The following is a 14,367-nucleotide window of genomic DNA, read 5'->3' on the forward strand; positions in this document are numbered from 1 at the left end:
TCATACAAAAGGTCTTCACTTGGGTGTCATACGAGTATGGGGAAAAGAACCAGGTTCATGGGTAGGAGTGGCAACAAATGCAGGGCTTCCTGATTTCTCTGTGTGTTAGCAGGGACAATTAGTATGCCATTTTATAGCTGTGACTGCTCTGGTTTTCTTTTTTTTTTTTCCTAGAACTCCGCTAATGCTTGCAGTGGCATATGGGCACATTGATGCTGTTTCATTATTACTTGAAAAAGAAGCATCTGTAGATGCAGCTGATCACCTGGGATGCACAGCTTTACATCGAGGGGTGACTTAATTTTTATAATCCTTTATTATTTGTTTTGCTGTGACCACAACTCACTTAAAAGTGCAGTGATATTTAAATCTAGAGAACACTGTAAATTATTGGAAACATGACCAAGCATTATCTTACAGATCTGCTCTTAGTAATGCTTTGCCTTTATTTCACATTCGTGTTAAATTAAATTAATTAAATTAATTAAATTAATTAATTAGCCGAAATAATGATTAGACCAGTTTTCTGGGTTGTTTTGTCTCTAGACACTTTATAATGGCAATCATTATTCTTGTAACTGAGCAGCTTAAGAATTCTGAAAACAATTTCTTTGAAAGAACTGGCCAGTATTTACTTTCATTTTACTTGGAATGGTGCAAGTAAATCCTGTAAGTTTTTCTAGAGGCGGTGAAACTTGAGGCAGATCTAATCTTTTCTAGTCCAGCTTGACTAAGCTAGACTTTCCTGGCTAAGTCTAGCTTCTTACCCAATGTGGAGCTGATGCAAGGGATGATATTTTTACAGAACTTTATGACAACTGCAGGCAGCAGTTCAGCAGGTGAGAAAAGGGGCTCTCATCTCTGCCTGCTGATTCCCATCCACACCATTTCACGTTCACAGGCATCAATCACATCCCATATTTCCGGGGCAAGGATCTGTGTTACGTCAACCTTTTTACTCGTGTCTTTGTTACCAGATCATGACTGGGCATGAAGAATGTGTTCAGATGCTGTTAGAGAAAGAAGTCTCTATTTTGTGTAAAGATGCCCGAGGCAGGACACCTCTGCACTTTGCAGCAGCTCGGGGTCACGCCACGTGGCTGAGCGAGTTACTGCAGGTGGCACTTTCCGAGGAGGACTGCAGCCTGAAGGACAACCAGGGCTACACGCCCCTGCACTGGGCTTCTTACAATGGTAAGGCTCCCCCGGGGCTACTGCCTGGGTCAGCTGTGGGGAAACGTGGTGGAGGAGCTTGAAATGAAGAGGCAAATTATCCCTGGTTGCCGTCTGTAGTTGCGTTTGCTTTGTGCACCCTTCAGTTCAGAGGCCAGGGAAATTCCAGCGGTACCTCCCAGGGTCTTTGCAGGTCTTCTGCTCCAAGTCACAGGAAGCCAGGATGAAATTCTGGTTTTATTCATGTCCGTGCTGAAATTGATTTCTGTGCAACCAGGTATGCTCCTTTGAGCTCTTGCATGAGAACAGATGGATATTCTGAACTGAACTGATTATTCTAAACTGGATAATCTGAACTCATTGCTTGATAGAAGGATAAAGCTTCTCAGTATTGACATTTAAGCTTTGGATGTAATGTAACATACATGACGTCACTTTAAAAAGAGCTTTTTTTCTTTCCTTTTTTCTCAATAAATGCTAATATTAGCCCAGATCTCTCTTGCTGCTGCCCTGAAATTAAAAAATCCTCTGATTTATCACATAAGAACTTATATACACATCACGTTCAGCTTTGAACTTAGAAGTGTTGAATTCCAACCTGTGTAAGTCTAATACGAATTAAGTGAACTAGTGTGCAACACTGTGAAATATCTGCTTTCTTACAGGTCATGAAAACTGCATAGAGGTACTATTGGAACAAAAACTTTTCCACAAGTTCTATGGTAATAGCTTCTCTCCGTTGCACTGTGCTGTGTAAGTAGAAGTCTCCAGTAACAGCTGCATGTTACTTTAGGATACGTCTGCAGAAAGTAGCAGTATGGGAATAAAGCAAGCTCTTTTGGAAATAATTTGCATGGGCAAATTATTTTAAAGGTGATCACTCGAAATAAAATTCTTTGTGGTTAAAACATTTTAAATCAGAACTTCTAGTAATAGCTCTGAAAAAAAAATTGAGTACTCATATTATTTTAAATGAGTATGCAATTCTCTAGCCTATTAAAATGTGTGCAATTTAAACATGTGCAAATTTAAAATGAAAACAGCTTTTAATCCAATGTGGAAGTGTGTTAGCTATACTGTGTGTCCATTACTGTTAGTAAATACTGTTCACTTTCATAAAGAAACGAGACAAATCAGCAAAACCCAGAAAAAGTATTAATTGAACACATCCATCAAATCAGAGTACTAAATGTGGGAGTTGGAAGAGATGTGGGTTTCAGTATGTTAAACATTAGAATAAATCTCTCTTCATTTAAGTACCTATGAGTGAGTGCTTTCCAGGCCTAGGTGTGTATAACATACAGCCTAAGGATTTAAAGATATTAAAGTTTTAATCCTAGCTTTGTTCTGGACTTTGAAATTACCTTTGTGCATAGTGAAGTAAGGATCAGCTTTGCTTTAGAGGTGGAAATCCATCGTAGCAGATGCAGTTTGGTTAAATGGAGAGATGATGAATATGCAGAAGTGTGACTAAAAGCATTAGGACAAAGGCATATTAGGGTAACTTAGAAATAACCACTAAGAAATATTAATGGGAAGTAAGCAGAAGTAGGTGGGACCTAAATGGGAAGTAAGTGGAAAAAATATGTCGACATGACCTTTTCAAAAATGTATTTTTTTTTGGCAGAATCAATGATCATGAAAACTGTGCATCACTACTCATCGGAGCCATCGACACCAGCATTGTCAATTGTGAAGATGACAAAGGAAGGTAATAGTTCCTTGAACAAATTGTATTTCATTACTCCAGTTAGTATTATTCATAGTACTTTCTGAACCTCTGGCACTAATCCTTATCTGTTATGGATGAGCTAAGACTTGTAATGCTGACTGTTTGAGACAGCAGTTTACAGCACAGCACAGCTAAATGGCATCTCACTTGAAGCAAGAATATGAAGGATTCACCGTCAGAGTACATGTGAAAAAAAATATAAAAGAAATAGTGTTTTGTTTGTTTAGAACAGCTATGGCTATAGTTTGCTTCCCTGACCCGTTTTCTTTGTTAAATGTTTAAACACATTTGTCTTTGCTAAATGGAGTGATACTATGTGCATACAGAAGAGTATGTTGTTAAGAGTTTTCGTGTTATGTTGGCATTCTCAAGGCACACAACTGAGAATATCTATCCAGCAAAATAAAACTATTACTGCAAGAGATGGGCATTCAGCCCAATTCTTCATTTGTCACATTGAGAATCTCCTCACCATATATGTATATACATTTAATTAAAATTGCTGAAATTCTAAAAACTGGACACTCATTGTTTTCTTTGATTAAAAGAAGTTTAATACCCTCAGTAACAGTGATTACTTAATTCTGTGAGGGTAAGAGCACCTTACCTTTGCTGATAAACAAAACAGGAGCAGCACTGAGTTGGGCTGTGTACCAACTATCTTTCATCTCTAGTAGTCACCCTTCAGACCCAAAATACCAAAGAGCCACAGCAAATGAACTCCTATGTCTATGTCTTGTAGAAACTGATAACCTTCAAAGTGGATTGAATTCCTTCTGCCTTTTATAGTACTGCGGTTACCTGTGGCTTGTTGCTGCAGTATCTTTGACTACAATTCAAAATATTTTAATTTTTTAAAACAATGGATCCGTTCTTTCCTGATAGTTCTTCCCAACTGAGCTCGCTTTAAAAAAAAGTTAGAATCAGATTCCTAAGGACGAGGCTTTTCATGTTACACAATACGCTCCGTTAAAATAAATAGGCTGCTAATACAAAATTCTTCACAGTATCATATCTCCATACTATCATATCCACCTTTGGCGACCGGAAATATTATTTAACTTAATAAAACTATTATTATTTAACTTAATAAAAGCTCGGAGGTTCTTCTTTAGCGCGAGCTGTGTGGGTGTTTCTCCGCAGGACGCCCCTGCACGCCGCGGCCTTTGCGGACCACGTGGAGTGCCTGCAGCTGCTGCTGAGCCACAGCGCGCAGGTGAACGCCGCCGACCGCGCGGGCAGAACGCCGCTCATGATGGCGGCGCACGGCGGGCACGTGGGCGCCGTGGGTGAGTGCAGCCCTGCCCGCCGCGCTCTGCTCCCGCAGCTCTGCCCCACGGGGTCATCCCTGCCGGCCTGGGGAAGCCCAGCGAGGAAAATAGGTTATGTGGATGCCATCCTTCTGTAAGGAGATGGCTTTCCATGCATTAAAAAATGCTACTTCTTCTTCTCAGCAATCTTGGTGAACGTTTGCAGTAACAAATTTGAGTCTTCCTCTAAAGAGCACGAGGGCAGTAGTAATTCTGTTCTCCTGTTTATTACTTCCTTGATTTTGAGGAGCAGTAAAGCTGCATATGTGAAAAAGATTATGTAACCTTTTTCTGTCCTGTCTTCTAGGACGCCCCATTCTTGAGAAGGCAGCTATCAGCAGCTGCTTTTTCCAGGCTAGACTATGTGCCACAGGCACACAGACTGGGGACCTTTTGGGCTTTGCAGTATTCTTTTTTCTCTAGCTTCAACAGCACAGCCTGCACCCCAAGTTCTTTATATCCCCTTTGTCCTGTCAAAGCAGGATTTACAGTTATTCGCAGGCAGAGGTGATTCAGGCAAAAATTGCTGATCTGCAAATAGGGAAGTTCATAAATAAATAAAGATTTAAATATGTTTGTTAGTTTGGGGCACCACAAACGAGCTGCTAGTTCTGGATTTGCTTGCTGATTAACAGCACAAGATTAGTCTGTGTTCATTGACTAATTTCATGATTATAAGGTTTACATCATATTAAGAGTTAATTGATTATATCTATGCACATGTATATTGAAACAGAATTTTTTTTCCTCTTTCGACATGTTCATCTTCCCATTGGGTTTGTTCCTTGATTCCTACTCTATACCTCAGACTTCTTGGTGAACATTGCCAAGGCTGACCTGACATTGAAAGATAAGGAGTTGAACACATCTTTGCACTTGGCTAGCAGTAAAGTAAGTTGAAGACCTCTCTGTGCTTTTATTCTCATCAGTCTGTATGAATATATGGGTGTGTCTATGCTCCCCAGTTTTTTTCTGCAATGGAAATGTGGTCAAAGTTGTGGTGAGGAAGGGAAAGTCATTCCAAGCTTTTTCTCTTGTGTGTTTTAAAGTAACGTACTTTGAGAAATCTTACGACAGCTGAAACATAAGGAAGTTACACTAAGACAACTAAAGGAAAACCTTTACAGTTTTACCAGATAATCTCACTGTAAAACAGCTTAGGAGGTTCAGTAACAAAGAAAAAATTTTTTTAATTAATCTCCAATTCCTATGAAAGGAGCCCAACATTTTCCCTTAACAAAGAGGAGTGAAACCAGAGTTACTGAATAGGTGGGTGATGGTGTCTCTTCCTAACTGTTCTTCCTCTTAATTCCAGTTTCTACTGCTATTTCTGCAAGAAAAAATGTCCACAGGATTCCCTCTCCTGGGCCTTTTCTTTTGCTCCTATCCCCAGACTGGATTCCAGTGTGATCATATTACTCCAGTTTCTGCGGAGCTTTGCTGAATTCTCAAAGTCCTTCAGGCAGTTGTTCACCTGCCAGGACTGTGGGCTCAGCATCTGCAACTTGCTGTGCTGAAACAGGATCAGAAATAAGGCCTGGATCTGTATTATTCCCAAAGTTCCATTGTTAGAGCTCTCTGACACTGAAGAGGTTTTGTAGTAGCTTATTAATAATACAGAAAGGCATTAAATACTCACAAAGTGTGGTATTAGTTTCTGGGATGAAAGCATTCTCTGTCACTGTGTAGTTCTGATAAATCATCCACCAAATGCTCACTCAAGAGAAAACAGAGCATTCTCTGAAAGCTGAGGAAGTGAATTCATATTTAATGAATGCAGGGTTGAAAGACAGGTGAATGTCTGCATTTCTAAATGTGCTAAAACACCCCAGCAGTGATGGTTCACAAATGGTATTTTAAGACTCGCTTAGCTCACCTTCTACACAGTCTTAGTGAGCAGCGTGATTTGTATTTCAAGTTGAGTTATTAAATTTCACTTTTATTATGTAACATTTCTTTTGCCTCAATTTCAAACTCCTCAGCAAATTAACGCTTTTGGTTTTTTCCCCTGACTACAGGGTCATGAAAAATGTGCCTTGTTAATACTTGACAAGATCCAAGAACAGAGCCTTATTAATGCAAAAAATAATGCATTGCAGACGTAAGTATAGCCTGATCCTCTCGAGTTGGTTTACCAAAATATTCCAGTTTACCATTTCAAATTCGTGTCTCAGATTACTTCACAGAACAGTAAAGTTAATATCTGATTTTTTTGAATGCTTTCCCTTGAAAAAGACCCAAATTGTATTGCATTATCACCTTTAATTTTGATTCTGTTGATGCCATTTCTATGCATGATCTGGTGGAAAAATTATTTGAGGTCATTTATTTGAAGACTATATCAAAATATCTATTAATCATGTGAATGTGTAAGTGTACCTCTGACATTTTCTAGCTTTTTGAGCTTCACCTTAAATTTAAATTATTTATTTAGACTTCCTTAGACTTAAGGTGGTACATTTAGTTCTCAGAAGGTTTTTTAGGTGATATTTTATGTGCAACTTCTGTCTATAGCATATGTTATCAGCTGCAACTGTTTGTTGGCATGGGGGAATCCCATATAGGAGATTCAACCATGAGTTCAGGTGGCAGATTACCTAGAGCTTGCAGAATAATTCATTCCATCTTAGCCCGTTTTTCCCCTCTTCCAGAATGAAAATGTTTTTCCTGCCCTGCTAGTGTCCCCAAACCGGAGCATTGGGTGTTGGGCCAAGGAAGGAGCCAACCAATGGCTGTTTTTAATTTCCAGCTTCTCTGCAGTCACAGAGATGAGCAATTGAGTATTCAAGGATAAAAAGGCAATACAATGATATTGAGCAGCCTGTAGCAGCCACAGTTAAGGACAGAACACAGGCATTTCTTCAGTCTTGGATTCCTTTTCCTTTTAAACACCGTGTGCTGTAAACAGTGCAAAAATGAGAGCGTTTTAAAGAACGTCTTTAGGCTGGAAAGTATTAAGCAATCTTTGTGTGCTTGCACAAAAAAGTTCTTGTTTTATAGATGTGGAACATGATGATTATTTCAAAGGCTGCAATAAAATTTAATGTCTACGATATAATTCTAATGATCCAAGGAAGAAAACCATTCTCTTTCAGATGCTGGGTATGCTTTAAGCATTGCCTAACATAGTTTAGAAAATCTGTTGTAAACCAAGGTTGAATGTAGTTGTTATGTTTTTGTAGACCTCTTCATATTGCTGCACGAAATGGCCTGAAGATGGTGGTTGAAGAGTTGCTGGCCAAAGGGGCCTGTGTCCTGGCAGTAGATGAAAATGGTAAGTAAATGATAGACTTTGACAGTCTTCAGTAGGACCCAGCAGGTAATTTTACGACAGACTGAAGCAATAGACTTAAAAGGTGATGCTAGACTTCTTTGATGCTTTTATCCTTCCAAGAACAGACAATGAGTTGTGTGAGTACCTATTAAAAAAAATAATTTAAAAGATACTCTTTCTTTAGTATAAAAAACTACTTTAAACATCACAGTGGTCCATTTTACTGTTCATTTTGCATGTACTGTCAACAGCTAGTCTTTTTTAATGCCTGAGTGCAGTGGTAACTTGAATTTCCTAAACATGCAAGTGGCACCGGATAATTCTGACGCCTTGCAGAAGAATTAAGGATTTTGCATTCAATCAGCGCATGTTTTAATGGGTAGGAAGAAAACCATCAACATATGTTTGAGTGTGTCCCAGCTCATTCTGAGATCAAACCTTGTGCTTGCCAATTATCTGACCTGATCCAAGATGCAGTTAAATTACTGTTGTCTCATAAAATACATAATTGGTTACTAAATTAAATAATTTTGTTTCAGACTTCAAATCCTTCCCTAAAAATTATAAGGAACCGTAGAAGGATGTGATTCTACGATTATAGTTTTTAAAAATATCTTCCTGAAATAAGTTGGTCTTTCTTAAAATACTGACTTCATGGCATTAATGTAACAATTTGGTACCACCATTTTTCCATATCTCTAAAGTAACAACAAATAAAATAACTACTCACCCATCATTGCAGGACATTTAAGATCTTTGGATGAAAAGAGCTGAGTGGTATTTACTGTAAGCCAAATGCTACTTAGCTATACTTGCATGAATGAGTTCCACAAAAGTCACCTGACCCTAACCTCAGTTTAGAGATAGGGGACAATAAAATGAACCAGACTAGCTTCTATCCACCGATTTTATCCTTAAAATAGTATATACAGATCAAGCTAATTTCTATGTAACGAATTAAATTTAAATTTTATACACATTTAGTTTTTCTAGGAACAGCATTGCACAGTTTAAAAGAGAGATGTTCAAGTAGAATCTTAGCATACTTACAGATCTAAAGAATATTAACACTTGGAACACGTGGAACTAATATGGAAGAGGAAATGCACTGACTGCAATCAGTGCTTAAACGTGGGTATTTTGTAACAAAACTGTATTCACTTTTTGCCCACCAAATTCACCTGTGCTGCAGATCTTGGCTTCCTCAAGGCAGTAGGTACCAGAAGTGGCCCCCGCCTCACATTACTGTTGCTGCAGTGCTGAAGATTTAACCACCTGCAAAGGAATTTTTTAGCTTTTAGCATAAAAGGAGGATTTGTTGGAAAGTGCTGAAATTCTGCACAGCAGCCTGTAAAGTGCACAGACAGTACATTTAATGAGTTAATGAGCACAGTGGCTTCCAAGGCTCGTGTACATGAAGTGCTGCTTTAGGGCAGTGCTTGGGCAGGAGCCAAGTTAAACGGCAGTGAAGACAAGCTTTAACAGCTCCCCAGTCCTTCATTTGACTGACACTGGAGTCACATTAGCTCTGCATTTGAAGTGTATGCCGTGCTTGCTGAATACAGCTATTATTCTAACGAAATGTACATTTGTGTAACTAAACATCCACGTAGTCACATCTCCTATCCGTGTACCCTCTGCACTGGTCTAATTCTTTTATAATTTAATTCCTAAATAAACTGCTTGCCAAGTTGAGTAGATACTCAACTGATCGGTCTTTAAAATAGTTTGCTTATTAAATAAAAGATAAACTAATATCTTTCACGTTTAATGAAAGTCGTTGCTCTCAGAATGAGGCTCGTTCATACGCACGGAAACCGCTGCCGGTTTCTGTCGCCGTTGCTGTAGTCCCCGTGTCCGGTATTGGCCGTGCTGTGTGTGCCGTAGAACGTTTGGCGAGTGCTTTGGTTGAACCGCTGCGGCGTTTGCTGCCCGGTTTCACACGAGCAGTGCTTGTCGTGGTCCCGGCGCCCGCAGCGCCTCTCCCAGCATGTCCCGTGTGAGTGAGGAACGCGCCCGGTGCCTGGCATGCGTAACCCCATCCGTGTCCCCGCGGTGTCCCTAGAGATGAACCTGAGGAATGCTGGGTGCCCCGGGTGCCCTCAGTACTAACCGTTGCCTTGTCTGCGTTTGTGCCCAGGTCATACGCCAGCCCTGGCTTGTGCTCCTAACAAAGACGTGGCTGACTGCCTGGCACTCATTTTGGCTACCATGATGCCTTTTTCTCCCTCCAGTTCAGTGACGGCTTTCAACTTCGCTTGTTTTAAAAAAGACAGTTTGGGCAGGACGCACCTCTGCGATGGCTCCGCTATGGGTAGCATTAACTCTTACAATAAGCCCTTGAGTAATAACATAGGAACAGAGGATGGGTACAATGAAAATGATTCGGATTCTGAAACATTTTGACTCGTTGTTATTCAAAAGCTTTGTTATTATTTCATTTCAGCTTTAGTTTTTGTCTTTTTAAAGAGCTTAAATCCCAGTTATATTCTTAACTGTTATTCTTGACAAGTAGGTATTGAAAGATTTGTAGGGTTGATGAGAATCAAGCCTTTAAATAACAAAATTAGAGGGATTTACTGGAACATATTCCTATTAGAGTTCTGCAGCTTTTCAGTCTCCTCATGTTTTCTTTAGGCCCAAAGTGCCCCTATGGAAAGTCTCTACCTCTTATTTTAAGTAGAAAGAAAATGCCTTTTTTCTTTTTGACAGCACAAATAAACAGGGAACTGTTTGTAAAGAATTCTTTCATGTTTTAGCTGCAGCTTTAGTACACAATCCTATTTCCAGCATAGCCTTCTCAGATTCGAGCATCACCCCTTTCCTACGTTTGTCTGTTTCCTGCTTCCAGGGGCTCTGTTAATTAGATAATTTTTTTACACGAACCAAAGGTAAAGTTATAATCTTAAAACTGCCTGTATTACTTTTCTACAGGAAATGAAACCTTTTACATTCTGCCTGTATTAAGCACTTAAACGTACAGAAGGCACTTTTTACAGTTCTTCGTTGCAGTACACAATTAGAAAAATGTAGTTGTTAACTCTTAAGGCCAAATTCTGCTCATCTCACCGTATTTTCCCATGAACATCACTTCTGTAAAATGCTAATCACTTGGCCCTTTTTTTTTTTGATTCAGCACAAATGTGTATGGTTTATTTGCACTACAGAATTAGGGTCATTAGATGTTTCTGTCACCTGAGCCATTAATCATGAATCCAGTACCAGAAAAACAAAAGGGGAGAGGGGGAGAAATCAGGTGTAGACAAAGGTGTAGGTAAAAGTTTATAATGAGTTGCCAACTTAAATGGCACTTTTTTTCTTTTCTATGGTTAAATAATTGATTTTTACTGTAAACAGTATTGAATTTTAAAATACTTTTGCCCATGTTTGGATTAACAGAGCAAAGGTAAAGCAATGAAAGCGTAACACCAAAAGGTGAAATACCAAACACCAGAAACATAGCAGTGTACCATGCAGGGTACCAGAGGTAGATGCTTAAAAGCCTTTTGTCACCAGCTTTTAAAGCAGTGTCAACTTTGTGAATATGTTTACTCCTTCTGCCAAAGTTTCTAGGTCAAATGGACCCCGACCCTCTTCTGCAACAGATGTACAAAAGGAAGAATGAGACTTTGTAAACAAAAACAAAAAACACAAACAAAAAACTGTAATGAACTAACCAGCCGTACCAAGAGGACCAAAATGCTTCAGTAATTAAAATGAAGACTTTGCTACTTTTATTTTTTTTTCTTCAAATGTGAGTGACATAATGAAGTAGGTTTTTTCCTAAATGGTAAAAATATAAACTTTTGAGGTAATAGTAGTCTTGGCTGAATTTTACATTTTATGACACAGGTTTCAAGTAGACATTTTAATGTCTTTTAACTGATGATGTGTTGACCACAGGTGGGTTTTTTTCCCCGACTTAAGAATATGTTCATATACTTTTAATGTAAATGTGTTTCTATTTATTTGAAGTGAAACAAATGCCCAGGAAAAATACCTATGGCTTGTTCTCCTAGTTAGCATTCGTGCATACCGAAATGAAATGTGAATCTGGCAAGACTGAGGGCCTGGGGTGCTAAAGGAAGGGTGGATGGATGCACTCTGGGAGGGTGCCCATCTTGTATGGAATGCAAAGGTCCACTGGCTGTGGTGGGAAAAAGCAGAGAGCAAAACAGCTTCCTTTGTTTAAGAGCTTAAGAAAGGGATCCAGCCCCTTGCCAGACAGGTGAGAAAACCCACGCAGCTGCGGCAGAGAGGTGCCAGGAGGTGGCAGAGCATGGAGTCAGGTGCTCCTGTCGTTCACACTCAGCTAGTCTCAGGCCTGTGTCTGTGCTGGGAGGGTGAGATGAGCTTCCTCGGTGCTCGCTTTCGGCAGGGTAAAGGAAAAGTAAGGGCTTGGATGTTACTTTCAGTCTTTAGCCCTCTTCTGCCAAACTGTTGAAAATCTATTGGCAGATTTCAGTTCTCTAATTAGGAAAAATATTTATGTATTAAGTTCATTTTGCCCTACTAAAATCGAGTATTTTTCCCTTGATTTTTAGCAATTTTCCAAAGTTTGCAACAAAAGAAAACCTCTTTTCTCTCAACTCCGTAGTTTCTACAGTAGAATGACAGAGAACCTGAAATCTTGGCTTTCTCCTCATAAATAGCAGCAAATAACATTTTAATTGATTTTTCTCAGCATTTTTGCTTTTAGAAGCTGCAGAATAGCAATAACCACCTTACTTAAAACACTGAAAATAAGAGGAGAGATCCATTCTTAAAATTTTCAGTGATGCCTGTTCCAAAATGAATAGTAATCCCAAATTTTGGGGGTTTTTATGTGGAAGGATGGCATTGAAAACAAACATATGGGAAATAGCTGCCACCTGTCTAACAGCAGAACCAGCATTTGAATCTTATTTTAAAGCAGAAATGTAGGCAGGCTCCTTGGCAGGATTAGTTGTCAGTCTCACCCTGAAATGCAGCAAATTACGCTGTCCTACATGACAGTGCTCCATTAAGAGAAAACCAGCCCTCTTTTATAAAAAGTTGTTACATTATTTTAAGCAGCCATTTTTAAAATTTCAGTATTTTTACCTGCTACCATTCAGCTACCAAAACAACTTCTAACTGCGATACCTCGTAACACTGGTAATTGTGTAGTGCAAGAGCTGCTGCTCACACCTCCAGGGTGCTGCACAGGTTGTGTTTTGAGGGTGCTGGATTTAGGAGGAAAACTGCCACGAGCGAGGCACTCAGAAGTGCTCAGTGTTGGCCTGTCCCACATCTCACGTGAGTTACCAGAATCCCTTTTTTTTTTTTTTTTTTTGTATGCTAGCACATTAATCTGTAATTTATCACCTGTAGAAATAAATGTGTAATTTAGGGCAGGTATTTAAGCGTGGGAGTAATGTTACTCTTGTAAATAATCTCCTTGCCTTTCTGTGGACTTCTTCCAAGAGTAATCATACAGAATTGTTGCACTTAACCCCGGATCCTGCAGCTTACAGTACGTGGACAACTTCTGTGTCTGCACCCAGCAGAGGGCACTTGGGGAGGGGCAGCTCCCTGCCCAGGTGCACTGGCAGGATCGTTCGTTTCATCCTGTATTTTAACCGCAGCTGCAGGTGGAATCCAGAGCAGGATGGGCTCCCAAGCCTCTCTCATAAATACTGAGTTACAACCTCCGGACTGCCTGAAATTGCTGTGAAATAGCTCAGGGGATTTCTGTTCATCGCTACTAAAAGGGCACCATAATGTGTTTGGTACTTTTATGCAGTCAACAACTGCCGGGTTATTGAACTAGAACAAACACATGAAATGAATTGTTTATCCATTGTACTGTTGAGAAACTTGGTTATGTATTTGAGGATGATTTAAAAAAAAAAAAAAATTGTGATTTTTATTCTTAGTCATGTAAGAAATATTAGAGTGCCTTTTTATATTTGTGTATAATGGAAATGTTTTGTGAAACTTGTCTTTTTTTTTTTTTTTTTTCATTTGAGTGTTATAAAAGCAATATATTACCAGTAAATTTTCATTTCAGACCTTCTTTGAATGTATAAAGTGTTTCTTCTTTTCATATGTTCTACCTGCATTGAAATGAAAATTAATATGCTAAATTTCTATAGGAATAATGTATAATTTTTGCAGTGCTGAAAATGCTTTCTTATTACACAAAAAGTAAACTTAGGTCAGTGTTATAGGAAAGGGCGTTTTAAACTAGTGACAATCTTGAGTGTGTGGATAAAATGTAATTTTATGCATTTCTTATGCAGTGATCGACATATTAAAGCCAATATCTTAAGTTTTGTAGGTTTTGTCTTATATTTTATGCTTTAGCATGTGCAATATATCTTTACAAACCATGGTGATATGCATCTGGTGCCAGTGTTATATTTTGCAAAACGTTTGTAATAAACGATATAAAACATTGTTTGATGGTTTAGGTGGGGTTTTGTCGGTATTGTTTGCTTTTTGTAATTGAAGTTCAAGGACTTAGGTAAATGTCACATATGAAATGAGGAAAAAAAAACTTAATTCATTGAATGACTTGGAATTCAACCTGAATCTTCTCAAGCACAGTTTAGTAACTTTTTAAACTACTGAATGCTGTATTAATGTAATAAAGAACCCTAACTGTAAACTACTCTTGCAGTGCATTCAGATGGTTATTTTTACAAATAAAAATGGTACAAATACAGTGGAAAACTGTGTAAATTTTGTTTCTTTTGAGGGAGCGGGGGAGACATAAATATTTAGCAGTGAAGATGGAAGTGCAACTATTTCATACTTCCCTCATATGTAAATATCCCTTGCCCTAGCAAGCTTATTTTGCTTTCTCTTTAGATGCGGGGAAGGCGGGGGAACTAAAAGACAAAAAAAAAAAAGAA

General features: G+C 38.9%; 1 protein-coding gene across 7 annotated transcripts in view; it reads left to right on the plus strand.

Moving 5' to 3' along the window:
* Nucleotides 1–14,185, plus strand: part of ANKRD44 (ankyrin repeat domain 44) — a 131,205-nt gene extending 117,020 nt beyond the window's left edge. For 4 of the 7 annotated variants that reach the window (XM_040069368.1, XM_040069370.1, XM_040069369.1 and 1 more), the window contains 9 exons: nt 175–292; nt 978–1,194; nt 1,839–1,926; nt 2,801–2,884; nt 4,049–4,194; nt 5,024–5,106; nt 6,234–6,316; nt 7,398–7,489; nt 9,630–14,185. In XM_040069368.1, the coding sequence (XP_039925302.1) occupies nt 175–292; nt 978–1,194; nt 1,839–1,926; nt 2,801–2,884; nt 4,049–4,194; nt 5,024–5,106; nt 6,234–6,316; nt 7,398–7,489; nt 9,630–9,895 (1,177 nt within the window). In that variant the 3' untranslated portion in view covers nt 9,896–14,185. Of the gene's footprint in view, nt 1–174; nt 293–977; nt 1,195–1,838; nt 1,927–2,800; nt 2,885–4,048; nt 4,195–5,023; nt 5,107–6,233; nt 6,317–7,397; nt 7,490–7,796; nt 7,869–9,629 lie in introns of all 7 variants that reach the window. The other 3 variants (XM_040069372.1, XM_040069375.2, XM_040069373.1) reach the window with 2 other exon arrangements.
* The last annotated feature ends 182 nt before the right edge of the window (nt 14,186–14,367 follow it).

This window comes from Hirundo rustica, chromosome 7 (genome assembly GCF_015227805.2).
Source record: "Hirundo rustica isolate bHirRus1 chromosome 7, bHirRus1.pri.v3, whole genome shotgun sequence".
Classification (NCBI taxonomy): domain Eukaryota; kingdom Metazoa; phylum Chordata; class Aves; order Passeriformes; family Hirundinidae; genus Hirundo; species Hirundo rustica.